General features: G+C 36.5%; 5 protein-coding genes across 10 annotated transcripts in view; 3 read left to right on the plus strand and 2 right to left on the minus strand.

Annotated features, from left to right (window-relative positions):
* The window catches only part of sh3bp5a (SH3-domain binding protein 5a (BTK-associated)), a 38,174-nt gene extending 25,668 nt beyond the window's left edge, over nt 1-12,506 (plus strand). Inside the window, exons 4-9 of the mRNA XM_087295201.2 lie at nt 3,370-3,534; nt 4,960-5,090; nt 5,646-5,688; nt 6,944-7,163; nt 7,841-8,146; nt 9,186-12,506. Coding sequence (XP_087151327.2) covers nt 3,370-3,534; nt 4,960-5,090; nt 5,646-5,688; nt 6,944-7,163; nt 7,841-8,146; nt 9,186-9,382 — 1,062 coding nt within the window. The 3' untranslated portion in view covers nt 9,383-12,506. The remainder of the gene's footprint in view (nt 1-3,369; nt 3,535-4,959; nt 5,091-5,645; nt 5,689-6,943; nt 7,164-7,840; nt 8,147-9,185) is intronic.
* The window catches only part of dennd3a (DENN/MADD domain containing 3a), a 400,395-nt gene that overhangs the window by 274,568 nt on the left and 98,327 nt on the right, over nt 1-27,500 (plus strand). The gene's annotated exons all lie outside the window — the stretch shown is intronic.
* btd (biotinidase) lies at nt 14,015-18,035 on the plus strand. 2 transcript variants are annotated; one of them, NM_001045844.1, is given in 3 exon segments: nt 14,015-14,369; nt 15,629-15,778; nt 16,751-18,035. In NM_001045844.1, coding segments are annotated over 3 exon segments (1,563 nt in total). In that variant the 5' UTR covers nt 14,015-14,135; the 3' UTR covers nt 17,930-18,035.
* LOC101885216 (protein FAM13A) lies at nt 18,727-22,096 on the minus strand. 2 transcript variants are annotated; one of them, XM_087295210.2, is made up of 7 exons: nt 21,154-22,096; nt 20,748-20,865; nt 20,466-20,672; nt 20,211-20,388; nt 19,922-20,074; nt 19,686-19,772; nt 18,727-19,538 (listed from the first exon to the last, which is right to left on the minus strand). In XM_087295210.2, exons 1-7 carry the CDS (start codon nt 21,172-21,174, stop codon nt 19,532-19,534), a joined length of 771 nt encoding a protein of 256 aa, XP_087151336.2. In that variant the 5' UTR covers nt 21,175-22,096; the 3' UTR covers nt 18,727-19,531. The 2 variants fall into 2 exon arrangements, with proteins under 2 accessions (XP_087151336.2, XP_087151335.2); XM_087295209.2 differs by having other exon boundaries at nt 18,727-19,541; nt 21,154-22,095.
* The window catches only part of ankrd28a (ankyrin repeat domain 28a), a 45,058-nt gene continuing 40,955 nt past the window's right edge, over nt 23,398-27,500 (minus strand). For 2 of the 4 annotated variants that reach the window (XR_015516276.2, XR_015516275.2), the window contains exons 28-29: nt 25,349-26,184; nt 23,398-25,302 (exon numbers count right to left, since the gene is read on the minus strand). Coding sequence is in view for 2 of the 4 variants with exons in the window: in XM_087295161.2 (XP_087151287.2) it covers nt 25,895-26,184 (290 nt within the window). In the remaining 2 variants the exon portion in view is untranslated. Of the gene's footprint in view, nt 26,185-27,500 lie in introns of all 4 variants that reach the window. The other 2 variants (XM_087295161.2, XM_087295160.2) reach the window with 1 other exon arrangement.

Genomic DNA, 27,500 nt, shown 5'->3' on the forward strand with positions numbered 1-27,500 from the left:
GACTTGACAGCAGTGGGTAACGTTGTGCATCGTCTTTCCACTACTTGAGAGGACAAGCCATGAGTGAAATAGAGGTCTCTTTGCGGTACAAGTCAATGTCTGCATCAATCTGAGCAGTGCGCTGTGTTCTGCTGGCCCCTTGACTTTTAGTTGTATTCCCCAACTTGTATTTCAAGTGTATTTAGTGCCTGCATACCGTTTTTAGAAAGAAACCGAAATGCTTCCATACGTCCAGTTTAAAACCTGCTTTCATTTAAAACCCCGATCATTTCCAGCTCTTTTTCTTCCATGCTACAAGCAGCACACTCCATTTCCGCATTACTGGATCTGTATCGACAACAGACCGCAAAGGAATATGGCCACGCCTGGGCTGATGGGAATCGTAGTTCCCGCTACCTACCATTCGCTTCATTCACCTGAGCAAACTCTTCTCAGAAGACCTATAGTTTTATTGAGTCATTTACAATACCGTTACATACCTAATATATATATATATATATATATATATATATATATATATATATATATATATATATATATATATATATATATATATATATATATATATATATATATATATATATAATATATATGTATGTGTGTGTAGTGTGTTAAATGAATATAATAGTTGATATGACTAGAACAAGCTCAAATAATGCATGTTGGCACAACATAATAAAGAAAAGCAAAGCTAATTTTAACCCCTGTAATTTGAAGTTACTGTAAACACAGTTCTTGTTTGGTTTCATAATCAGAGTTTAGCGCTGAACTCTATAAACAGCATCTGTGATTAACTTGAGCATCTAGAACAGCCTTTCAGAATCTGAGTTTGTTGGTTTAGAGGATATAAACGAGAAACGGCTGATTTACAGTAATCTTCTTTCTGACTAAGCTTGGCGCTGAGCTTCATGAAATATACATCAGCTTCTCGACTCAAACTGTGCTCGTTTTCTTTATGAATTCTTTAGCAGAATATAGACGTGAATAATGTAAGAGAGATGGTCTCTAAATGAGAAATACGTCTCGGAGAGAAGCCGCAGTGGTCACATGATCTATTAGAGCTGTGCAAGCTTATGCTAATCTGTTAGCTCTGTATCATCATTAATTGGATTCAGAGGGATTTAATTCTTTGCTTTAATTTTAGTCATTTAAGTTTTTATTTGGGGTGGTAATTTTCATTTGACAGTGGTTAGCACTGTCGTCTCAGAGCAAGAAGGTTATTAGATCGAGTTGGCATTTCTGTGTGGAGTTTGCATGTTCTCCTCGTGTTGACTCGGGCTTCCTTCACACATGCATATAGGAGAATTGGATTAACTAAATTGTCTTTTGTGGATGAGTGTGTGGAAATGAAAGTGTATGGGTGTTTCCCAGTACTGGGTTGCAGCTGGAAGAGTATGTGTAAAACATGCTGGAATAGTTGGCGGTTCATTCCACTGTGGCAAGCCCTGATAAATAAAGGTACTAAGCTGAAGGAAAATGAATGAATGAATTTTCAGTTGAGTAATTTAGCATTCCTGCCATGAGGATAGCTTGTTGCTTGCATGAGATGGGATAAAATAAAAAGATTTAGTAAAGATTTTATGAATCTGTTTATATATACTTTTATTTATTTAATTTATTTGCTTTAATTATTTTAGAACTTTAACACTTAAAAGGCATATGGTGAAAATTTCACAAACAATAACAAATGAACAACCCATAAAAACACTGATTTTAACCTAAAAAAATTTATTCCTTATATTTTTGTAAAAATATATATATATTTTTTTAATTTACAAGATCGAATATGTGTGTGTGAGTGTGTGTATTTATATATATACACACACACACACATATATATATTTTTTACTTTTTTACTTTACTTGTAACAAACTAAAAATAAAATACAAAATAAATATTTAAATGTAATATTTAAATTACAAAAATGTGCTCCTCTGTTAGTCATAATATTTTAATGATTAGTTGTTCATTGAGGTGAAATTAAAAGAAACCTAAAGTAGATTTTACAATAAATATTTTAAGCGTGCCATTAGTTTTTGTTAATTATTTATGGAACAGATTTATTATACACTGAATAAAACTAAATATTTTAAGAAAATTGCTTGGAAACAATTTATATGGGCTGAATTTAAACAAGTTGAACATTACAACATTTCATTTCTTTGTTTAAATTCAGCCCGTGTAAATTGCAAAAGAAATTATAACAAAACAAATATAAAACTGTATTATTTAAATGAAATTACATGAAAAATGTAAATATTATATTTTTTTATATTTTGTTGAGTTTTTTTACTTTAACATTTAGTAAAACTGTTAGTCTATTTTGATCAATTAAACATGATTAACAGACACATCTTTCGACTAAATGTGTTGGAACTAATATTAATTAAGATTAATAATGCCTGTAGCTGTAGTTAGTTTATATTAACTATTAACTTAACTTAAAATACTTAATTTAACTTAAAATAATAAATACAAATCATCCATCTGCCTCATGTTGCTGAAATACATAATGACACAAGCAGAAACTCCCTGGAGTGTCTCATGTAACTTGGCATAGATTTGTGGTACGTTTGTGTCATCATCATGAGCGATTGAGCCAGTATTAACAGCAGATGTTTACAGCGGTATCTCGGTAACAGATCGAAAGCGTCGTCATCATTTACGTAAGACCTGAACATGAGCACACACGCTTCTGTCTGCTGTGGATATACACAACAGATGAAGAACGGCTGACGGCAACTTCTGCTGAGACATGCCCTGTAAAAAATATCCATAAATTAGCACTTTTCTGTATTTTGTAATTCGTGTTTTCGTTTTTCCCCATTTATTTATGCTTTTGTATTGCATTATGGGAGCTTGATCTTTCTTTCAACAACTTTTAACCTTGGAAAGTGTAAAAAACTGACTTTTATGAACATTTGTAATAGTTTGCAATGCTACATTGTCTGTGTTGGTGTTGTATATTACGCTACAGAAACCTTGCACACTTATTTCTCTAGATATTATTTCTAATGCATACTATTTTCCCCAAACTACTAAAATGTCAATAAAAGTCACTTTGGTAAACTGTAGAGTTGAACTTTCACTATTAAAAGTGGACAGAGCAGAGATCAACATCCCATAATGCAATTCACAACCGGAAATAAACAAAAAACACATAAAATACTCTTCATTGACAGGTATTTTTACAGTGTATAATCGCATGGTGTTTTGCTGTAAATATATAAGAATTAAAACTGTTCAACCATTTGCTAGTCACATACAGTATTTGGGAGGTCTATGCCACCCTGTGCTACCTGTTTAGAGTCATTTAACAATGCAAATATTAGTACAAAATAACAACGCAAATGTATTTTTTCTGTTTAGGCTCAGGTTGAAGCTCAGAAAGCCACACAGGAGTATCAGCGGGCCATTGAGATCCTGCGGGCAGCGAAAGAGACCATTGCTTTAGCAGAGGAGCGTCTGCTGGAGGAGGACAGCCGGCAGTTTGACTCGGCCTGGCAGGAGATGCTCAACCACGCCACACAGAGGGTCAGAAACACCAACCTCGTGTGCTGTTCAAATTGACCACCCTTTGGTTATGTTGGGGGCTGTTTTTGCCCTATTGACTTCCATTATAATGCAAAGCATGGCAGCATATGATCATGCATTCCTGCTGGTTTTCCCTGTTGGCAAGAGTTAAAATGTTTAATTTATACAGTTAATCATCAATTTGCAGCATTAACCCTTTTACATAGGCATGTTCAAACAAGTGGCTTTATATGTAAAACAGCAGATTAGTGTGTGCAGAAATACACTTACTGTGTTTACTATAATCTGAGAGCAACACTACCTTTTTTTGCACTGCAACTGATGAAACAGATAAAAATTGTACCTCTTGCCAACAGGGAAACATGGCTTTGCAATCAATAAATGCCTTTACACTCTCAGAAATAAAGTTATATCACTGGGGTGGTACCTTTTCGAAAGTTACAAATTTGTACCTAAAAGGTCCAAATTAATACCTCAAGTCTACATATTAGGTACTAATATGTACCCTTGAGGTATTAATATGGACCTTTTAGGTACAAATTTGTACCTTTTAAAAAGGTACCACCCCAGTGACAGATCGCGTACCTTTATTTCTAAGAGTGTATAATGGAAGTCAATGGGGCAAAAACAGCCCCCAACATAATGAAAGAGAATTCAATTTGCCCAGAGTGTATATTGTAGTTTTTATTGTACATTTTCAAAGTATTTCCTCCTAAAATATGTGTAAAAATAAGATTTATCACCAAACATCATCATTCCATTTGCTGAAAAACAGAAAGTCGTGGCTAAATTGAGCCTCAAAATCACCCGAGAGTGGATGAAAACATCCCCAACAGCACATAAGGGTTAATATGCTTTGCTCTGATTGGCTGTTTCAGATTTTTTCAACACATTTCTAAACAAAATAGTTTTAATAACTCATCTCACTTTTATTTTGGATGCGATTAATTATAAGCACTGATACATTTTAAATAATATTTAATCTTTTTTTTCAAATATTTTAAAATAATTTATTTTATTTGATATATTTTAAAACATGCCATTTAATATACAGTAATGAAAATCTTTAAAGTATTGCCATCAATAATATTGCAAATAATAAAATATAAAACATTATTTAATTACATAAATACCTTTATTTCTGAGAGTGCATAATGGAAGTCAATGGGGCAAAAACAGCCCCCAACATAACGAAAGGGGAGTCAATTTGCCCAGAGTGTATATTGCAGTTTTTTTTGTACATTTTCAAAGTATTTCCCCCTAAAATATGTGTAAAAATAAGATTTATCACCAAACATCATTACATTTGCTGAAAAACAAAGAAAATTGTGGCCAAATTGAGCCTCAAAATCACCCCAGAGTGGATGAAAACATCCCCAACTGCACATAAGGGTTAATATGCTTTGCTCTGATTGGCTGTTTTAGGTGATGGAGGCGGAGCAAAGCAGGACGCGCAGTGAAATGGAGCACAGAGAAACTGCGGCCAAATACAACGCCGCCATCAGCCACATGAGACAGCTGGAGAAAAAGCTGAAGCGCACCATCAACAAATCCAGGTCAGAGACGGGAGTGTGTGTTTCTGATATACACAGATTTCTTTTGGCTTGATTGATTTAAGTTTATTTATTTGTTTTCCATCAGCTTAGTTCCTTATTTATCACGGGTCCCCACAGGGGAATGAACCACCAACTATTCCAGCATATGTTTACTGCAACCCAGTACTGGGGAACACGTATACACACTCACTCACACACACACACTATTACACCACGGCCAATTTAGTTCATCCAATTCACCTATAACCCTATGCCAACACGGGGAAAACATGCAAACTCCACACAGAAATGCCAACTGGCTGTATTTGGGATTTGTATTTTTTATATTAAACATCAGTATTTGGGAATAAAATGATTTGTGTTTCAGGAAACCCACAAACTGCTTCCCGTCTCTTGTGAAAGTCTTGTGTAAGAGTGCGGTGTGTTGTGTTTGGCATCTGCTGTGCAGTAATGTCTTCCAGATGTGTTTCTGCTGCTGGAATGTGCTTCTCTGGCCTTTTATACAGCTCTGAAAGACTGACTCTGTTCATCCCTGCTCTTTCTCTCCCTCTGCAGGCCGTACTTTGAACTGAAGGCAAAGTATTATTTACAGCTTGAGGTGAGTTAGAATTCATTTAACACAAAATAACCTTGTTTTTAAGTATTAAGAGTTCTTACTATAAGTTGTGTTGCTTTTTTACTTTTCCCTGACAATTAATAAGTAATTTCACTCTAAAATATGATTACTGTGGGAAAAAAACACTAGTTAAATCTAAAAAGATTTAAATTCATGCAGTTTATGCATCACTGTCATTTGTTGTACTGATTTTAAATGGTTGGTGGATACATAATTGAATTACCTTTGTATTAATTAGAACAATTGACAAAATATAAATCAAAATGCTGTCAAAGTTTTATGTAATTTATTAGAATGGCCAAAGAAATAATGAAAATAGAAATGATCAATTAATCAGACATGCGCATTTTAGTAATCAGGATTTGCTAATTATTCATTCATTTTCCTTCGGCTTAGTCCCTGATTTATAAAGGGTCGCCACAGTGGAATGAACCGCCAATTTGCTAATTAATAAATAACAAAATAATTTAATAACTAAACTACTAAATGTGTTTTATAATTAAATATAAATTTTAGGGCAGTAGATTTATTGTGATGCATCCAAAATAAAAGTTTGTTTTGACAATTTAAGCCTGTGTAGTGTGTTTGTTTATTGTGTATATTTAAACATATAATGTGACATATAATTGAAACACCAAGCTATGTATACATGTACAAAACATATTATGTACATATAAATATATATATATATATATATATATATATATATATATATATATATATATATATACATACAGTTAAAGTCAGAATTATTAGCCCCCCTTTAATTTTGTTACATATATATATACATATATATATATATATATATGTATATATATATACGTGTATATATATATATAACAAACCCCCTTTAATTTTGTTATAACTATATATATATATATATATATATATATATATATATATATATATATATATATATATATATATATATATATATATATATATATATATATATACACACACACACACACAGTTAAAGTCAGAATTATTAGCCCCCCTTTAATTTTGATTTCTTTTTAAAATATTTCTCAAATGATGTTTAACAGATTTAGGAAATTTTTACAGTATGTCTGATAATATTTTTTCTTCTGGAGAAAGTCTTATTTGTTTTATTTCGGCTACAATAAAAGCAGTTTTAAAATAAAAAAATAATAATTTTAAGGTCAAAATTATTAGCCCCTATATTTAAGCTATATTTAAAATTATAAGCTATATTTTTTTTCCCGCTCACATGCAGCAACTGAAGCGTCGGGTTGACGAGCGTCAGGCTAAACTCACCCAGGCCAAAGCTGAATACCGAAGCGCCCTGAGGAACCTGGAGACCATCTCAGACGAGATCCACGAGCGGCGGCGGCTGTCCGCCATCGGGCCCCGGGGACGAGGGGTCGGGGCTGAAGACGACGGGGCCACCAGTGATGACATCACCAACTTCAAAATGGAGTCTGACGGCATATCCAGTAAGTCAGATCAGTCATGATGCAAAAAAAAAAAAGTAATTTGACTATTAAGGTTTCCTTCTAAATCACTGTGGTGATTTTTTACATTATACGTTGAATTTTCAGTGTTTAGACAAGTAATTAAATAACTTATTAAGTGACTTTGTAAACATTGTAATTAAAAAAGTTTTAATGATGTAATGAAGGCAGCTTGATGGCTTAGTGGTTAGCACGGTCACCTCACAGCAAGAAGGTCTTTGGTTCGAGTTCCAGTTGTGCCAGTTGGCGTTTCGTTTTGCATGTTCTCCTCGTGTTGGCGTGGGTTTCCTCCGGGTGCTCCGGTTTCCCCCACAGTCCAAACACATGCGCTATAGGGGAATTGGGTACACTAAATCGACTGTAGGGTTTGAATAAGAGTGTGTATGGGTGTTTTGCAGTACTGGGTTGCAGCTGGAAGGGTATCCGCAGAGTAAAACATATGCTGGAATAGTTGGCGGTTCATTCCACTGTGGCGACCCCTGATAAATAAAGGACTAAGCCGAAGGAAATTTAATAAATGATGTAATTAGTAATTAATCAGTTGAAGTAACTTACCCAAACCTGACTGCAACTCGCTGTGACGTAGATTCCCGAGCTCTATCCTATTTAGCATGCGAATTAGTATGCAGCACATGAATATCTCCGCGTTTGCTCCACAGTGATGTCTGTGAGTCTGGAGGATGGCTGTAATGGCACCACCTCAGAGGAGGATCCGGAGACTTCAGAGTCCAGCTGCAGTGTGAGCTCCACATCTGTGCCTCTGGATATGCCCTGCCCGTACCCGTCCTCTGCATCGCCGTACCCACTGTTGTCCTCCTCCTGCCCGTACCCGTCCTCCGGCTGTCCTGACATGCTCCAGATGCCCGGCTCCGGCTCTCTGGAGGGCTTCGAGCGCGTGTCTCCAGTGCTGGGCCCTCGCAGCGAGTGCAGCGGCGCTTCGTCTCCAGACTGCGAACAGGAGAGAGGTCAGAAAAGCTTCAGCTTGAGGAGATATTATCAAATGTTTGGAGTCAGTCATTGTTGTTTTACATTATATATTACTTATTTTCTTTATTAAGACACAACCATAAAATAAAGGGTCTAGCTGGATTTTTTGGGGTGTCATTTTTTAAGACATATGAAAGAAAGAGTTAGAGATTTGATCTGCATTTCTGCCAGAGCGGTTGTCAATATCGCCTGAATTGATGGTATTGTGAATGCTGAAAAGCAGACAGGTTTTCATTCGTCATTTAATTCCTGCTAAAAAGCAGCTAATTTGTAATGGCTTTATTTTAAGACATGATAATAATCCTAAATCCATTCCTAATGATATTTGGAGAGACAAACAGCTGATGAAACAAATACTGTCATGAAACGGCCCACACAGAGTCCAGACCTGAATATTATATACAGGGTGGGCCATTTATATGGATACACCTTAATAAAATGGAAACTATTGGTGATATTAACCTCCTGTTTGCGACATATTAGTATATGTGAGGAGGCAAACTTTTCAAGATGGGTCATGACCATGGTAGCCATTTTGAAGTCGGCCATCTTGGATCCAACTTTTGTTTTTTTCAATAGGAAGAGGGTCATGTGACACATCAAACTTATTGGGAATTTCACAAGAAAAGCAATGGTGTGCTTGGTTTTAACATAACTTTATTCTTTCATGAGTTATTTACAGGTTTCTGACCACTTTGGCCATTGTGTTGGATTGTCAATGCAACCCTCTTCTCCCACTCTTCACACACTGATAGTCACCGCAAGATGCCAACATAGGCTTTTAGTATCCGTAGTTTCAGGTGCTGCACATCTTGTATAGGCAATTTTATAGGCAATATAAGATTCACCTGGATACAAGAAGAAAGACAGAACATGCTAAATCTAAGGAGGAAATCTAAGAAATGAAGATGCTTGATATTATAGAGCACATCATTTCAGAAAAGACTCAACAAAAGTCTGTTTTAAATGTATAAAATTCGAACACTACGATAACAGCATTTGTGTGCTTTCTAACAGGTGAAAGGGCAGAAGGAGCAGAAGTCAAACCCGAACAAACAACCAACATCAGCAGTCAGAAAAGCTCAGACCTGGAGAAGAGTCTGCGCAGTTTATCCCTGCAAGCCCCAGACGACAACCACAACGAGAACGAAACAGACGCTCATTCATTCACTGTGAGCTGCAACACGCCAGCAGTGCTGCTAAACAGTGTTTAATACACACTCCACACGCTAGACTGAGTTGTGTTGTGAAGTGTGTGAAACTATTTGATCATCTTAGTATTACGGAGAAAAGCTCATCGTCATCTCAGACTGGATTCAAAACCCATGACAGTATTAAAGACCAACCCAAGCTCATTATGGATACGTACCCCTATATACATTTCTGGAGAGCGCCAAATACGTCCCAGGAGATATGTCCCAGTTTTTTTTTTTTGCTGTTTTTGCGAATCCACCAGAGGCCGCTGTGTACATTGCCATGCCATTCATGCCTGCTCTTCTCGCGTAAATCCACCAGAGGCCGTTTTCAATTGACTGACTGATTGACCAACGATCACCACAACCTTCCCCTTTTATTAACCCAACCGATAGTGTTTTCAAAAACACAGATTGACCCAATTACAAACCAAACCAACAGTGTTTTCAAAAGCAATCCAGAGAAAGAAAACCCCTTGCGTCTGCCTGATTTTTACCATGTTTTCGGATTTTACCACGTTTTCACCCTGTTATTTACTTGTTTAATTTATTTTTTTGTCTCTTATTTTACCTGCTTTCTAGAACCGTTCTTTGCCGGACTTGAACCCTGTCATCGTGGTTGACTCCGCTCTGTGTCTCAAGTCCACTAATGTACGTGGCAAGCCACTGAGCAAACTGGTCACAGCGGAAGAGTCATCCACACGGAGTAAAGCGCTCAGCTGCTAGCGCGAAAACAAACAGAAGCCATCGCTGGCATCACACCGCCCTGTAGCCTTCGTATTAAAGACGAAATGCAGCCATACGTACCTCTGGCTACTTAATTCGCACTCTCCAGAAATGTATACAGGTGTACATATTCACAATGAGCATGTGTTGCAACCTACCGACAGTTATTAGACATCAGCTATGAAGTGGCGACCATACTGAACTTTTTAGTAGTCACTGAGTGGATGTTCTTCATGTCTTCCTCAAATATGTGTGTCCTGAAAACAGTGCCATACACTAATATTGGTATCTTTGCTAAATGTGAGGTAAGAAAGCTGTGAAAAATGTCTTTAGTGTTAAACCTTTTTGATATTTTGCTCAAATAATGAACATTTCATTGGGAACAGACCAAATCGCTTGATTCTGATTGGCTGATGAGCATTCAAAAGTGTGCCCCCTATGCTCAGATAAAGTAGTTCCAGCAGGTAAGCACAATACAGCTCCATATCACTACGCTGAATGATTTCGCAGTCAAAATCCCATCAAAACACAACTCAAGGCTTTGGAGGAGATGTGGAAGAACTAGTGCTGCACACAGGAGCAGTTTGAGGATACAAACCTGACTAATGTCTCAAATACAACATCTGAACAGTGGCTTTAGGTGTTTAACCATAGTATAAGTGGAATAATTAACTGCGGTCCATTGACCAAGATATTTTTAAAGTATATTCCCATTGATATTTTGCATTTTTACTACACCTGAGTGACGAGAAACCGAAAGCTGTCTATGTTGTCCAAATGCTCTACTCAGAGGACTGTTTGAGTGGCACAGCTGGAGATCTGCACATGTTAGTTTGGTCTTCAAAACTACAATCCAATGCAACTAATATCACCACACCTAGTTTAAAAGGGTTTCAGTCATAATAAAGAAACACTTTCATGCACTAATAAATTCAAGCACTCAAGTTTGAAAAGATTTTTGGTTCATTTTTTTGAGCAAAACACCAAAAAATATAGTCGAGCAAGAATTGATTTATACCCTTGCAAATTCTGACTTTTATTCAACCAGCAAGTTGTTGTTTTTTTGGACTGTACATGACATGAGCTTCTCGCAAAAGATAATAAGACAATAATAAAATATTTCTCAGCTTTTATTTACATTTAAACAAAAACTTTTAAGTCAGAATTTGCCCGGGATACTAATAATTTCAGGCTTGACTGTATAGTTTTTCACAGCATCCATTGTTCAAATGTACCCGTGGTGCATATACAGCGAGGAAACCAAGTGTTGAACATTTCATGTTTTTCCCGGGGGATAATATTTCTAAAGGAGCTGTTGACATGGAATTGATTTCAGCTGCTGTCTGGGCGTTCCCTGCCTTTCTACACCTCCCTTTCTTCATCTGTTCAACACTTTTTCCCTGCGTAATTTCATTTTATTATGCATAACTTGTTTTGTGAATTAATTAGATTTGTTTTCTTTGCATATATGGATTTCTGTGGTTGTTATCCTCATCTGGTAGAAATTTCAAGTCAACAGCACCTTGAGAAATATGTTTTCTTAGAGAAATGGTGACGTGTTCAATACTTATTTTCCAGCTGTATTAGTGGTTGTATACAAAGTCTGTATTTTCAGTCTTCTGCATTGGCGTCTCACTAGCTGACTCCAAACCAACTCAAACTTGCACATATTGACTGTTTCTGCATAAACTATTAAATGCGTCGTCAATTTTCCTGATGTGAATGAAGCTTTCGGCTGAAAATCAGCTAGTGGACGCCAGCACTTATTTTTTTACTCAGTCGGCGTCCTGCGATGAAGTTTGTCTCGTCTTAGACTATGTGTTTTTCACTCCACAGGTTATTACGTATTCATATTGAGGTAAAGTTGATTTTATATTCACACATTCAGACTTTCTCCTTAATAATATCATTTCAGAAAAGTATTATTTGCAAATCATATTAGCAGCCAATGACTATCAAAGTAGTGTCCTGCTGGTCCTACATCACCCAACCCCGCTCTAAGCTGGGATCGAACCGGCTACCTTCCGCATGGGAGTGGGTTGCTCTAACAAGAAGGCTAAAGATCAAGGCCTCTAGCATTTGTTGCTAAGGCACCTTTAGAGGTCAGAGGAGTGAGGTTTACCTGCACAGCACTTCACTAGCTGGCCTACGTTACTCTAATGTTGTTTTGAAGTTATATTTAAATGAGAATTCAGACCCAATATTTAACTTAGCATGGTAAACAATATAGGGGGTGTTAAAGGAAAGAATGTGCGGATATTAAACCAACTTCACCTCAATTTATTATGTAAAGAGGGACTCAAAGTGTAGTTCAAAGCTATATATTTATACTCAATGTTGGTCGTGTTTTCATGTCATGAATATGTTTTCATCGCACAAAAGTTCTTATTTGTGTAATAAACAGATGCTCACAGCATGAGTCTCTTTCCACTGTTGTGATTTCACAGTAAGAGTCCTTTCGTCCAAAACAGAGATGTGATCTAATAAAAAAAAAGCAGTGGATTAGCTAAAAAATGTGTATTTTGACATCATAAACTGAGTAAAAGATTAAGTGTATGCCATTACTTTACTTTTTTGTTGTTGTAGCTACATCTTTAAAGTGTTGACGGCTATTAGGAGCCCTTAAAATGAACGTTAGCGTCAATCTGTAGGTTTATTGTAAATAACTTAAGAATGCTTAAAGATTTCTCTTACTTGAAATGATTAGTTTATAAGATGAATAATTCTTGTAGTAATATTGGTTATTTTATGTTTGTAGTAATAAATAATTATTGGTAACCCAATATTTGCCTTAAGAATGGTCAAAAGCTGGGAAATAAATACAGAAAAAATACAAATCAATGATTTACAGAGTAGGAGATTAAATGCAAGTAAGAAAATGGTGGGATTATTCACTTATTTGGAAGTGAAATTTGGTGTAGACCTGAGTCTCAGTTTATAATTTATGTTCTGTCTTCGAAATATAAATGATGAGTATTTTAGCATGATTTCAACACAATATTTTCAGAATTTACATTATTTTTGAGCAGATTTAAGTTGGTCTGGGATAATTAATTTTAATTATTAATTAGTTATTAATATTGGTTTACCTTTAAATGAAAAAACTATAACTTTTTCGTAATTTTATTTAATAGCACTCTCTGTCTTTTAGGATTAGATGTTGAAGTCAAAAACTCTCGGTCACACGTGTTTACAGGTCGTTGATGGATCCTGAAGATGCAGAAAGACGTCAGCAGCTCGTCTCTTCACATCTGCATCATCACAGCACCCAAACAACTCACTTCACATCAACGTCTGCGGTCATATTTCTGTCTGACAGAACCTGGCCATGTGAATTCACTTTAAAACACACACACACACACACACACACACACACACACACACACACACACACACACACACACACACACACACACTACAAGACCTCAGTGCTGTGCAATGATTCAAAACATCATGTTTGACCTCACAGCTTGAATCTAATTGTTTTGTTTATCACACAGTGCCCAAAATGATAAATGTGCACATTATGTTGTGAAAAAACAAAAAATTGTGTTGTTTTTGTAGTGTTCCTGTTATCTAATAGTAAACTAGTGGGTTAAATTCAGCATGAAAATGGGTATAAATGAAATTTAAGCCATCTTAGCTAATAAATAAAGAATTTAGCTTAAAAGAAAATTAACAATGTTTACAAAAGAAAATAAAAAAGCTTAAAATGCAGCTGTATCCCTTCAGGTGACTCGGTCACACACTCATGTAAAATGGCACCTGGAAGTCAGTAACAATGTCCTTTTGTTTGTTTAAATGATCTTCATTCAAGTTAAGCAAATCAGTGTAAATATTATTAGAGAACTAGTGTAAACTATCTGAAAAAAAAAATATATAGGCTAATGTTACAGTAATGCGCATGCGCTTTAGCACTGATTAACCGAATGTTTACTGTAGGCTCCTCGTGTTGATGTGAACTCTATCATAAACAGTATTTTGTAATGATCTCAGTGACTAACATGTGAACCTTCGGACTCACTCGTGAAGCAGAGTGGAGGTCATCATGGCTCTCCGAAGAACGCAGGTGGTAGGGTTGGCCGTGTTTGTGCTGTGTTTTAGCGGACTGCAGCTCCTCCTCCAGGCCGCGGAGCCTCCGTCTTATGTGGCGGCGGTGTACGAGCACCGAGTGCTGCTGAACCCGAAGCCCGGAGCCCCGCAGGAGCGCAGATCCGCCTTGCAGCACATGAGGACTAATCTGCGGGTGCTGGAGGAGCAGAGTGCGCTGGCGGCACAGCAGGTAACTTACGTGACAGGAATATTTCTGAAATGGTAGTTCACCTAAATAAAAGAAAGTTCTGTATTCATCCTCCACTTGCTCCAGACCTGTCAGGGTTTCCCAACACATGAATACTGCTTGTTTCTAATTAATTAAATATGCAAATAATGCTCAAGCAGCCCCCTAAAATGACATTTCAGGGTTAGGGTTAGGATTTGTCAACACGTTATAACTGCTTATAAATAAATATAGTCATTAAACATGTTTCTATATTAAATTAAATATAAATAAAGAGCAATCTACCCCCAAAAAATGACATTTCAGGGTTAGGGGGGTTAGGGTTTCTTAACACATTATAACTGCTTATAAATGAATATAGTCATATTAAATTAAGTATAAATAAAGCGCAATCAACCGCCAAAAATGAAGTTTCAGAGTTATAGTTAGGGTTTCTCAACACATTGTAACCACCTATAAATGTATATAGTCATTAAACATTTTTCTATTCAATTAAATATGTAAATAAGGCTCAAGCAGGACCCACAAATGACATTTCAGGGTTAGGGTTTCTCAACACAATATATCTGCGTGTAAATAAATACAGTCAATAAACATGTTTCTATATTCAATTATATACAAATAAGACAGCACAGCAGGTAACTTACAGCACAGGAACATTACTAAAGTGATAGTTTTTCCTGTTGCAGTTTCTATCACAGACAAGTAGATAGGCCCACCTACTGAAGAATGTTGAAATGTTGGCTTCTATATTATTATTTTTCCAATGGAAATCAGTGGCTGCTTTACTAGTGAGATTCTGTGGTTTACAGAACAGAACATGTCAAACATTTTTATTTCAGTCATATATGGTATTAAACAAGTCACTGTTTTGTAATTGTCCATTAATTACTATTATTTCACTAAATATATTGGTATTTTTAAATGAATGCAGCATGATACAAACAAACCTTTAAGACTATTTTCTAGTTTTAAAAGAAAGGGTGACCTGTTTTGGTTGTACCAAAAACATATTACATTTAGATGTCAAATTCAAATTCCAAAGTCACAGCTTTTATTGTAGGTTAATAATGATCCACAACTTGATTTGCTTTTTTAAACTATTTTTACTTAATTTATCTCTTTAATATTTACACTTTTTGTCATTACATCCTAATGATTTAGCTTAATTAGTGCTATTTTGATTAGTTTTTGTGAATAATAACATTTCTGAGTAAGTTCTATTCTATATCTATATATATGTGTGTGTATTATTAAATCAGGGCGCCCAGATTATAGTGTTTCCAGAAGATGCCATCCATGGGTTCAACTTTAGCAGATCTTCAATCTCTGGTTATCTAGAGAGCGTCCCTGACCCGCAGGAGATCACATGGAGCCCGTGTGCAGATCCACACCGCTTCCCAGACACTGAGGTAACACACTCAGATTTACTGCTCATTCTTAAATCTCACATGACATTAAAAACACCTTTAGAAGCACTTTTCAATCCCTGTGATCTTTAACATTATCTGTACTACAGGCTTGTCGAATGCTTGATTCTGATTGGTTGATAAGCATTCTATGGTGTGCTGTTATCTTCAGATAAAGGCACAGCTAGAGTAGTTCCAGCAGGTTTTGTACTAAGACACGCAGCTGAAGGCTTTTGGTTTACATAGAAACGTCACTCGTTTATGTAGCTAGCCAGAATGAAAACAAAAGATCCGCCATGTTGTAAATAAACAGCCGAGACATTACATCGTAATACTATATGCATATAATGACAAGCCATAGTGGACCCGAGCTCAAACAAACCTTGTCGTTGTCTTGATCTACAGCCACAAAATCTGCTGTGTCCTGTTGTTGTTTTAATGTTTGCGTGATTATTGAAATGCTTCCAACATCCGATCCTTTCAGAAACGAATAATTGCGAGAGTGAAGTCTTGTTGATGCCAGAGGTCAGAGGAGAATGGCCAGACTGGTTCTAGCTGATAGAAAGGCAACAGTAACTCAAATAAGCACTCGTTACAGCCGAGATCTGCAGAAGAGCATCTCTGAATGCACAAAAGCATCTCAGACTGGTTTCTTTAACATGAGTTCACTGTACTCAAATGGCCTCCACAGTCACCAGATCTCAATCCAATAGAGCACCTTTGGGATGTGGTGGAATGGGAGATTCGCATCGTAGATGTGCAGCAACTGCGTGATGCTATCATGTCAATATGGAGCAAAATCTCTGAGGAATATTTCCAGTAGCTTGTTTAATCTCTGCCACGAAGGATTAAGGCGGTTCTGAAGGCTAAAGGGGTCCAACCTGGTACTAGTAAGGTGTACCTAATAAAGTGGCCAGTGATTGTATAATAATGACGATATTTAATTTTATTTAAAGCCTATAATTTCTTCTTCAGGTCCTTCAACATCTGAGCTGTATGGCCCGTAGGAACAGTCTCTTCGTAGTGGCCAACATGCCGTCCCGTCTGACCTGTAACCAAACCAGCGACCCTCACTGTCCCACAGACGGACAATACCAGTTCAACACTAACGTGGTGTTCAGCGATCAGGGCGTCATCGTGGCCCGGTATCACAAACAGAACTTATACTTCGAAGCAGCGTTCGACACTCCACCAGAGCGCCAGCACGTCACATTCCACACCCCGTTCGCAGGCCGATTCGGGATGTTCACATGCTTCGATATTCTGTTTCGGGACCCAGCGGTGACTCTAGTGAAGGAGTTGGGTGTTCGGCAGATTGTATATCCGACGGCGTGGATGAACCAGCTCCCCCTGCTGGCAGCGGTGCAGATTCAGCAATCATTCGCACATGCAGCGGGCGTTACATTACTAGCAGCTAACATCAAAGCTGCGGAGTACGGTATAACCGGTAGCGGCATCTTTACACCATGGGACTCTCTAATACATCACGACACACAAGGGAATTCTGGGAAACTGCTTGTGCGCAGAGTGCCAGTTTTAGATCCGTTATTTATTGGGGACGTAAAAAGCGATGTGCTTAAGCTAGCTCCATTTTCTGGATATCCAAAAATAGGATTAGAATCAGAAAAGACGCACGTTTGGTCTTCGAGTGATGCCAATTACTGCGAAAAAGACTTTGATTGTACATCTACGAGCTTTAACTCTATCATGATGCATGATAATTTCACTTTAGTGCCTTTGAGAGGTCATGAAGGGAATGTTAGCGTGTGCAGCGGCTCTGTTTGCTGCCAACTGCTGTTCCGGAGGTCTGAAACCCTGGAGTTTTACGCTCTGGGCGTCTTCAATGGTCTCCATGTGGTGAACGGGGTTTATTATCTGGAGGTTTGTGCTGTGGTGAAGTGTGCAGGTGGAGATCAGAGCAGCTGTGGAGGAGAAACTGAGCACGCTCATACAGTGGTGGATTTCAGGCTCACTGGGACTTTCGGGACTAAACATGTGTTTCCGGGGATTTTGGGAAACGGGATGACTCTGGATGTTCCGGATCATTCTGGATGGGAGGATGGAAATCGCTTTTATATGAGCCGGAGAGGGATGAGCGCTGGACTCGTGACGGCTGTGCTGTATGGGAGACACTACGAGAAAGACAACGACTGATTTTATAACACAAGTGAGAGAATTTGAGTTTAGACAGAGGAGAAATGTATTTGTTGACCCAAATATGAAGATTCGTCATTTTTATTAAACCTCAGTTTTGTTTAAAGCCTGTTTTGTTTTCTTCTGTGAATCAGTTTAAATAGTATCTCCTACACTGAAAAAGTGCTGCATGCAGAACTGTTGCGTTGAATTTAAACAAACAATTTAAGTTTAATAATGTTCAACTTAATTTGTTTGTTTAAATCCAGCCCAAATAAATTGTTTACAACCACTTAACGAAAAAAAAATTGAGTAAATCTAAGGAATCATCTTTGAGTATTTTTTTTTTTAGTGTATATAAAAAAAAAAACAGGGAAAATATTCAGTATGACTCAAGCTATAAAATAAATCTTGTCAGAAAATTCCTGCATTTTATTATTATAATTTATAGACTACTTTAAATATTAAAATAGATGTTAAATGTCATATTCTAAATATTACACACAAAACAAATAAGAAACAATCAGTTAATAGATTTAAAAGATTGTTGTATTGATTAAATAGAACCAGTTTATTGTCTGGGCAACTATTTAGCTATTACATACTCTAAATATATTAAGATAATAATAAAATCTTAATTAATTATCAATAAATCTTATTAATAAAATATTTGTATTAATAAATGTTAAAGCTCTAAAAATATTACTGTTTCCAAGAATTCATGTTGTTGCCACAATTAAGAGTTTAGGAAGCACCTGTTTCAGCACTGTTAACTTTCAATAGAGTCAATAGAGAAGAGAAACACTCAACACTTCAGCTTTGATAAACAGAAACTTTTATTTCACTTTGACAGATACAGTACATTTGACAGTACGATGAAGTGTCCATCGGTGACCCTCACCATACCCAATTTCTGTAGGTGACCCTCACCAATCCTATTTTCGGCGGTGACCCTCACCATACCCATTGTCGTCGGCGACCCTCACCAAACCCTTTATCACTGGTGACCCTCACCATACCCATTTTTCGCTGGGGACCCTCACCAATCCCATTATTCATTGGTGACCCTCACCATAACCATTATCACCGGTAACCCTCACCAAACTCATGAATCATTGGTGACTCTCACCATAACCATTATTCATAGGTGACCCTCACCAAACTCATTAATCATTGGTGACTCTCACCATAACCATTATTCATAGGTGACCCTCACCAAACTCATGAATCATTGGTGACTCTCACCATAACCATTATTCATAGGTGACCCTCACCATACCCATTTTTCGCTGGGGACCCTCACCAAACCCATTATTCATTGGTGACCCTCACCATAACCATTATCACCGGTAACCCTCACCAAACTCATGAATCATTGGTGACTCTCACCATAACCATTATTCATAGGTGACCCTCACCAAACTCATTAATCATTGGTGACTCTCACCATAACCATTATTCATAGGTGACCCTCACCATACCCATTTTCGCTGGTGACCCTCACCAAACCCATTTTTCGCTGGAGACCCTCACCAAACCCATAATTTTTTCTTGCCCCTTCCCATGCCCAGCGTCTTCTTTTGTTCTCCACCTGGGCCTCCACTCTTGAGTCTTCAGACTGTCTCACTCACTGCTATGTGGCATAGTATGAGAAATAAAATTAATTAACCAACTTGCTTGTTATTTTATTAAATAGTAAATCAACCAGATCAGCTTAATATCCAAACAAGTGTTTTATAAAGATGAATGCTTTATGTGTTTTGCTTGTAAACTGTACCTGTTGATGCAGCAGCAAAACCTTCTCCAAAACCCTCGCAATCTTTTCTTCATCTGCCCAAGACGTCCAGTAGCTGGCGGTTTTGATCTAGAAAAGGCAAGACATGAACATATATGAAAATTATAGTAAACTCATGATGAATTTGAGCATTTTATGTGAGACTTTGTGTCTATGCAAGCATCCGAGCAACCACTGTTAGCTAATAATACAGACGTGAGTGTGTTCAGCATGTTTACTTGAGTTCTGTGAGCAGCAGATGTTGGACACCCTCTTCATCGTTGCTGGCCGATGGCTGAGGGTACATCTCAGGCACCAGATGTGTGATGTTGTCCAGCAGATGCAGCATCAATGTGTTATACTGCTGCTGTTCATCAACCACAGTAGGAGCACTGCACATACAGGTAAAAACACAACACCTTACTAACTACACCAGTCACTTTACATACAAGTACAGCTCCATCAGACTGCTCTCTGTGTTCACACAAGCTCATTAATTCACACAAACTCACTACATCAAGCACTCACCGAAAGATGGCAGGTCCAAACACCATAGCCAGATTCTCGGTGGACAGAATGTTTTGTTGACTCTTGGTGGCCACACGGGAGAGGAAGAACAGGAGGTAGGAGAGGACGTTAAGATGTTCCTCTGGTAGATTGTTCAGGATCCTCCTCATTGATGTATTGCGTTCTTCCTCTTTTGCATCTACGAATATAACGAATTGGTTTTGTTGCGTATCAAGAACACACGATGTTCGCTCATCACCATCAAGCTTCACTTACCCTGAAACACCTGCAACAGTTGCTTCCCATGCAGCTCTGGAATGAGACCTCCAGGCAGGGCCTTCAAGAAAAACTTCAACAACGAGGCTAAAGGATGAACATCCTTGAAGTCAAACTCCGGTAAGCCTCCATTGTGAATACTTTTCTTCAGTTCCTGGTACTGTTTCACCTTCCCATCAACGTCGAAGAGGCCGTTAATGAGGAGGCCTAAACAAATACACGTTTAACAAACACAAACTTGCCATGTGAGTGATATGGAGAAGTGTGGTGAATTACACACACCATGCTTGTCCAGGAACTGCACCATCTCTGTCAGTACTAGAGGAAGGCCTTGCCTCATTTGTCCACATCGCCTTATGTGACTCAGTGGCACACCAAATTTAACACTTGGTGTTTCCACCTGCACAAGCCAGAAAATGAAAAGAATAGTAAGAGAAAATGAGTTTACATGTTTAATAGTGTGTATTCTAGTCAGGAAATATGACATTGTAGCCAATTGTGTATACATTTGCGTGTTAAGTCAAGTAAATTGGGACACATTTTGCCATTGACATGCCTAAGGAAAAGTGTCCCAATTCACCTGAATTCACTTTGCAATACACGTCAATGCAAACAAGAGATATGAGGAATAAAAACATTACAATCTCTTTATTAAGTGTAATTGTGTTATGTTGTATAAGTTACTTACACACAATGACAAGACTGCCATGTTGAGGAGAGGATTGGGGAACCAATCGCAGTCCAAAGCCGAGGGTCAAACCGGTGAAGGGTCAAAACCGGGAGTTCAAAATCGCAGTCCAAAATCGTGAGTCAAAACCAGAAACGAGTCGAAAACCGAGAGCCAAAACACGAGGGGAATCCAAAATCGTAAGTCAAGTCCGAGAAAGAAGTCAAAAACCGAGAATCAAGCCGAAGTGATCAAAGTAAAATCGCAAATCTCACAAAACACCGCCAACTACACCGAACGCCAAACACCAACAGAGGATTCTATTTAGAACACCGGGATACACGCGCGCTCACGTCACGCGTTCCTGTCAGGAGGTTTGAAAAATGCTCAAAACGCCACTTACTGTATTAAAACATTCACACAAACACATTACATCAACCTAAACGCTGTTACTAATATCAGTTAACAAATAAGAGGTTTGTTAAAGACAACATCTAATCCAGCGCAAGATTAATACGTAAAATAATAAACAAAACATTAGCCGTGTACGACAAAACGCCTCATATAACATTCGCTAGCAGTGTTGCTAGCACTTGAAAAATATTCATTAGCTGGAGAAATCTATATTTAAGTCAAGATATGGAAAGAAAGATGCTTTATGGATTATTTATTATGTAATTTCGATACGATTTAGTTGTTATTGTAGTATTACACCTGCATGAGTGCAGTTTCTGATATCATCACGCTAAATGAAGCACATTTATATGCAAGTTCAATGACGACAAAATAAATGAGTATGAAGTGACTTACATTTTAAACACAATTAGCGGGTTTTGCTGTGTTTTGCCATCAAATGTTCTAAAAAAGCTGTTTATAGGCTTAAATTCATCCACTATTGTACGAAGCATAGCAGATCCATTCGACTGTTGATTTAATGAACCACCAGGAATCCTCCATTAATATAGGGACTGACCGCCACCTGCAGGCTCATAACATATTTATTCATTCATAAAATTAAGTTTTCTTATTCATTTAATTATTAAATAATAAAAGATTTAAGACCTAAATACACCTATATTTCTGTAGATTTTTAAGGCCTAAAATTGAGCTTTTTAAGACCGGCGGATACCCTGTAAACAGTATTGTGATTTGTAAATATAATTTTTTTTTAAAGGGGACACATGCGCACAGATATAATTTACATTAAACTTTTATTTGTTAGACCCTCCCCATACAATATATGATAGAAAACTAATATTTAATATATGATTTATAGAAACTTCTAGGTATTTTCCGGGGCTCTAAGCGGCTGCTTATTTTGCTTGATTAAGTCCATCCTTGGTCACAACATAAGTAATTGAAATAATATTATTAATAATAATAACAATAATAATAATAATAGTAATATTAATAATAAAATTAATAATAGTAATAATAATAACAATAATAATAGTAATAATAATAACAACAACAATAATAATAGTAGTAGTAATAATACTAATAATAATAACAATAGTAATAGTAATAATAATAACAATAATTATAATAGTAATAACAGTATTAGTAACAAAAATAATAATAATAACAATAATAATAGTAGTAGTAGTAATAATAATAACAATAATAATAGTAATAATATCAATAATGATAATAGTAGTAATAATAATAATACTAATAACAATAATAATAATAACAATAACAACAACAACAATAATAATAACAATAATGATAATAATAATAACAACAACAATAATGATAGGAATGATAATAATAATAACAACAACAATAATAACAATAATGATAATAATAATAAAAATAACAACAACAATAATAATAGCAATAGTAATAATAATAACAATAATAGTAGTAATAATATCAATAATGATAATAGTAGTAATAATAATAATACTAATAACAATAATAATAACAATAACAACAACAATAATAATAATAACAATAATGATAATAATAATAACAACAACAATAATGATAGGAATGATAATAATAATAACAACAACAATAATAACAATAATAACAATAATGATAATAATAATAATAATAACAAAAATAATAATAACAACAATAACAATAATAATAATGGTAATAGTAATAATAATAACAATTATAATAATAATAATGGTAATAGTAATAATAATAATAACAATAACAACAACAATAATAATAATAATATCCCCATAGTTTTTTCATTTTTGTTTTCATGCTCCAATTTGTTGTAATAAAGATGCCTTGAGTCTTGTTGATGAGTCTTGTTTCAAAATGTATTTATTATTTATAATTATTAATAACTATTAACAATGTACCAAAAGCTCAAGTCACACACCTGATCTTTCCATTGTCTTTGAACTATAAAATAATCACACACACACACACACACACAGGCATTCGAAACCGCTCTCACACAAACACACAACAGGAAGAACACTACAACTCCTCACAACAGCAGAGGAATAAATACTCACTCCCAACCCTGAAAGCATCTGTTGCTCTTCATTATTATACTTTGTCATAATAAATAATCCATGGCGATGCAAACCAAAACTCAATCTTCATGCACAAACGGGGATAAAAGTAAAAGTCTGCAGCTCTTGGTCCCTGACGTCTTTAGTTTTCCAGCATCTGCAGTTATAAGAATCCATGGCCTCCTCGTGTTCACATGAATGCTGGGAATTACAGTCCCTCAGCTGTCAATATCAGCCGCTTTCTTCTGATAAAGGAAAGCTAAATCAGTTTAAATAATGTGTCAAAGTGATTGTTGAAGGGTGAAATGGCTTTAGACTTAAATTAGAGAAGGAGGAGCCTCATTAGCACAGTTACTGCTCAGCCAATGAGGCGACAGCTTAAGACACTGAGGGGAGGGATGACGGGCGTGTTTTTAGGAAGTTATCATTGAGTTAAATTGGTCCAACTGCTTGTTTTCCTGTTACAGAGGGAGGGAGGAGTCTAATTAGCATATGCACCATTCAGCCAATGAGGCGACAGCTTAAGAAACTAAGGGGCGGGGAAGGGGGCGTGTTCTCTGGAAGTGTTTGAATCATTGAGTTGAACTGTTCAAACTGCACTGTTTTTTTCTGTTATAGAGGGCAGAGCCTAATTGGCATAATCACCATTCAGCCAATGAGGCGACAGCTTCAGACTCTGAGGGGCGGGACAATGGGCGTGTTTTCAGGAAGTTATCATTGAGTTAAATTGGTCAAACAGCTTATTTTCCTGTTACAGAGGGAGGGGTCTAATTAGCATATGCACCATTCAGCCAATGAGGCGACAGCTTAAGAAACTAAGGGGCGGGGTAGGGGGCGTGTTCTCAGGAAGTGTTTGTGCTTGAATAATTGAGTTAAACTATTTAAACTGCTCTGGTTTTCCTGTTATAGAGGGCAGAGCCTAATTAGCATAATCATCATTCAACCAATGAGGTGACAGCTTATGAAACTAAGGGGTGGGGAAGGGGGCGTGTTCTCAGGAAGTGTTTGAATCATTGAGTTGAACCGTTCAAACTGCACTGGTTTTCCTGTTATAGAGGGCAGAGCCTAATTAGCTTAATTACCATTCAGCCAATGAGGTGACAGCTTAAGAAACTAAGGGGCGGGGAAGGGGCATGATCTCAGGAAGTTTTTGTGTTTGAATCATTGAGTTAAACTGTTCAAACTGCACTGGTTTTCTAGTTATAGAGGGAGGAGTCTATTTAGCATAATCATTATTCAGCTAATGAGCCAACAGCTTAAGAAATCAGGGGCGGGGCATGGGGTGCGTTGTCAGAAGGTTATTGTGTCTGAATCAGAACAGCATTATCAATGCAGTTTGACCAGTTAAACTCAAAGAGGGAGGAGCCTAATTAGCATAGTCAGCGTTAGCCAATTAGGAAAAAGCTTAAAACACTGATAAACGATGCAAGGGGCGTATAATCAGTATGTTACAGAGTCTGAACTATTGAGTTAGACTGGTCAAACTGCACTGGTTTTGCTGTCAATGAGGGCGGAGTCTAATTAGCATATTTATTATTCTGCCAATGAGGTGACCGGCTAAAACACCGTAGGGTGGGGCTGGAGGCCTGTTGTCAGGAAATTTCTGTCTGAATCAGAACAGCAAGATCAATGAACTCAAAGAGGGAGGAGACTAATTAGCATAGTCATCATTCAGCCAATGAGGCGACAACTTAAGACACCAAGGGGCGGATAATCAGTATGTTTCTAAATTAGACTGGTCAAACTCCACCTGTTTTCCAGACATAGAGGCAGGAGCCTAATTAGCATAATCACCATTCAGCCAATGAGGTAACTGTAATACACTGAAGGGCGGAGCATGTTGTCAGTAAGTTTGTGTCTGAACTATTGAGTTAGACTGGTCAAACTACACTGGTTTTCTAGTCACTGAGGGTGGAGCCTAATTTGCATAAGCACCTTTCAGCCAATAAGGTGTCAGTTCAGGACACTGAAGGGCGGAGCAGGAGGTGTGTTATCATTATCTGAGTTTGACTCGTAAAACGACTAATTTTCCTGTCACAGAGGGAGGAGTCAAATTAGCATAATCATCGTTCAGTCAATGAGGCATCAGTTTAAGACACTAAGGGGCGGAGCCAGGAGCATTCTGTCAATATGTGTCCAAGTCAGGATCGTTGACTTTGACTGGTATAACTCTACTTGTTTTACAGTCACAGAAGGCGGAGCCTAATTAGCATAGTCACCGTTCAGCCAATCAGGCATCAGTTTAAGACACTGAGGGGCAGGGCGGGGCAGGGGGCGTGCTGTCAGTATGTCTCTGAGTCTGAATCATTGAGTTCATCATCAGGGAGGATGAGGCCGTCATCGCGGTTCAGGCTGTTGAACTTGCGGAAGGAGACGTGCTGTGACCTCAGCATGGGTAAAGGGTCAAAGGTCACGGTTTTGGATGGGCTGGAGTAGTGGTTAATGGTGGTGAAGGTGAGGCTGGAGAATGTGCCGGTGCTGCTAGGAGAGATGGGCATCATGCTGTTCAGGATCAACGCCAAACAGTCGGCCACGTCTTTGTTCGGCGCGCAAGCCAACGCTGGAGTGTAACCTGGAAAATACAGCAGAAATGAAAATCAGCATCGATTTAAGCTCTGAACCATTCGAAATAATGCTTTTAATTCAGCATATTACCATTTGAATATATTACAAAATGTAATTTATTCATCTGATCTATTTAGTGCATCTTTGTTGAAATTAAGTATTAATTAAATTAAATAAAAATACTGTTGTGTATTTTGGTTGACTTTCATTGACTTTTCTATTTAAATTGATTTATTTTAACATGTATTATTATTATTATTATTATTAATAATTAAATCATCAGTTTATTAAATCATAAATCACTTTAACTAATTCATCACAGCAGTTTTTCTGCAACTTGTTACTTTTGGTAACTTTTAACAGCTTAAAATGGCTTTTTTCTGTTTAAATATATTTATTTTAAAAAGTAATTTGTAAATATTTATTAATAAAATGATCTTTTTTAATGCAACTGTGCTTACACAGTTTCTTTTCAAATAAGGAAATTAATAAATAATCTTACAAACCCCAAACATTTTTTAAATACAGAAAGTTGTTGCAGTTTTAGTTCAGTATTGAGGTGATATTAAACATTTTATAATGTTTCTGTAATCTGGAAAACACATAAAAATCAGCATCAGCATTTACTGCAGCTCAAAATACAACAAAATAAAAATATTTCTAGAAAAATGAGAACATTTTTAGGGAATATATATTTTAAATTGCAATAATTCTGAATATTACTGTTTAAATATATTATAAAATGTCATTTATTTATGTGAACTGCCATTTATGAACGATTTAATGCATCCTTGCTGAATTAAACTCTAAATATTTTCCCAAAGAATACAAATAAAAATACTCTCACTAAACTCTTATAACTTTTGGTCGACTTTTAACAATTTAAAATGATTATTTTCTGTTTAAATGTATTTAATTTAGCAAGCAATTTATCATTATTTACTGATTAAATTACTTCTTTACTAATTAAAACACTTACTTTTAAAATAAGGAAATTAATAAATAATCTTACAGAGCTAGTACATTTTATAAATATGTCAAATTGGTGCAATTGAGGGGCTATTAAACGTTTTTTAATCATTTTACATTTATATTAATTTGAATGTCTTTTATTGTAATTGATTTGTGTGCTTTAATCATTTTTATTAATAATTACTTCAGTTTTATCAAGCTATTTTAGTACATCAAGTTTAATGAAAACTGAGCTAAAATAAAGTTTATATATACTTTATACTTAATATATATATATATATATATATATATATATATATATATATATATATATATAATCCATAATTTCTTTTTATTTTGTAAACTTGGGAA

The sequence above is a fragment of the Danio rerio genome, chromosome 19, assembly GCF_052040795.2.
Source record: "Danio rerio strain M-AB ecotype USA chromosome 19, GRCz13ab, whole genome shotgun sequence".
NCBI lineage: Eukaryota > Metazoa > Chordata > Actinopteri > Cypriniformes > Danionidae > Danio > Danio rerio.

Coding starts and splice junctions, on each gene's coding strand:
- LOC101885216 (XM_087295209.2), bottom strand. CDS start 21,174: ATGGCAGTCTTGTCATTGTGT. Junction 20,673..20,747: donor GCAGTTCCTGGACAAGCATG/GTGTGTGTAATT, acceptor GTATTTGTTTAG/GCCTCCTCATTAACGGCCTC. Junction 19,773..19,921: donor CTGCTGCTCACAGAACTCAA/GTAAACATGCTG, acceptor TGCCTTTTCTAG/ATCAAAACCGCCAGCTACTG.
- btd (XM_088651373.1), top strand. CDS start 16,772: ATGGCCCGTAGGAACAGTCTCTTCGTAGTGGCCAACATGCCGTCCCGT.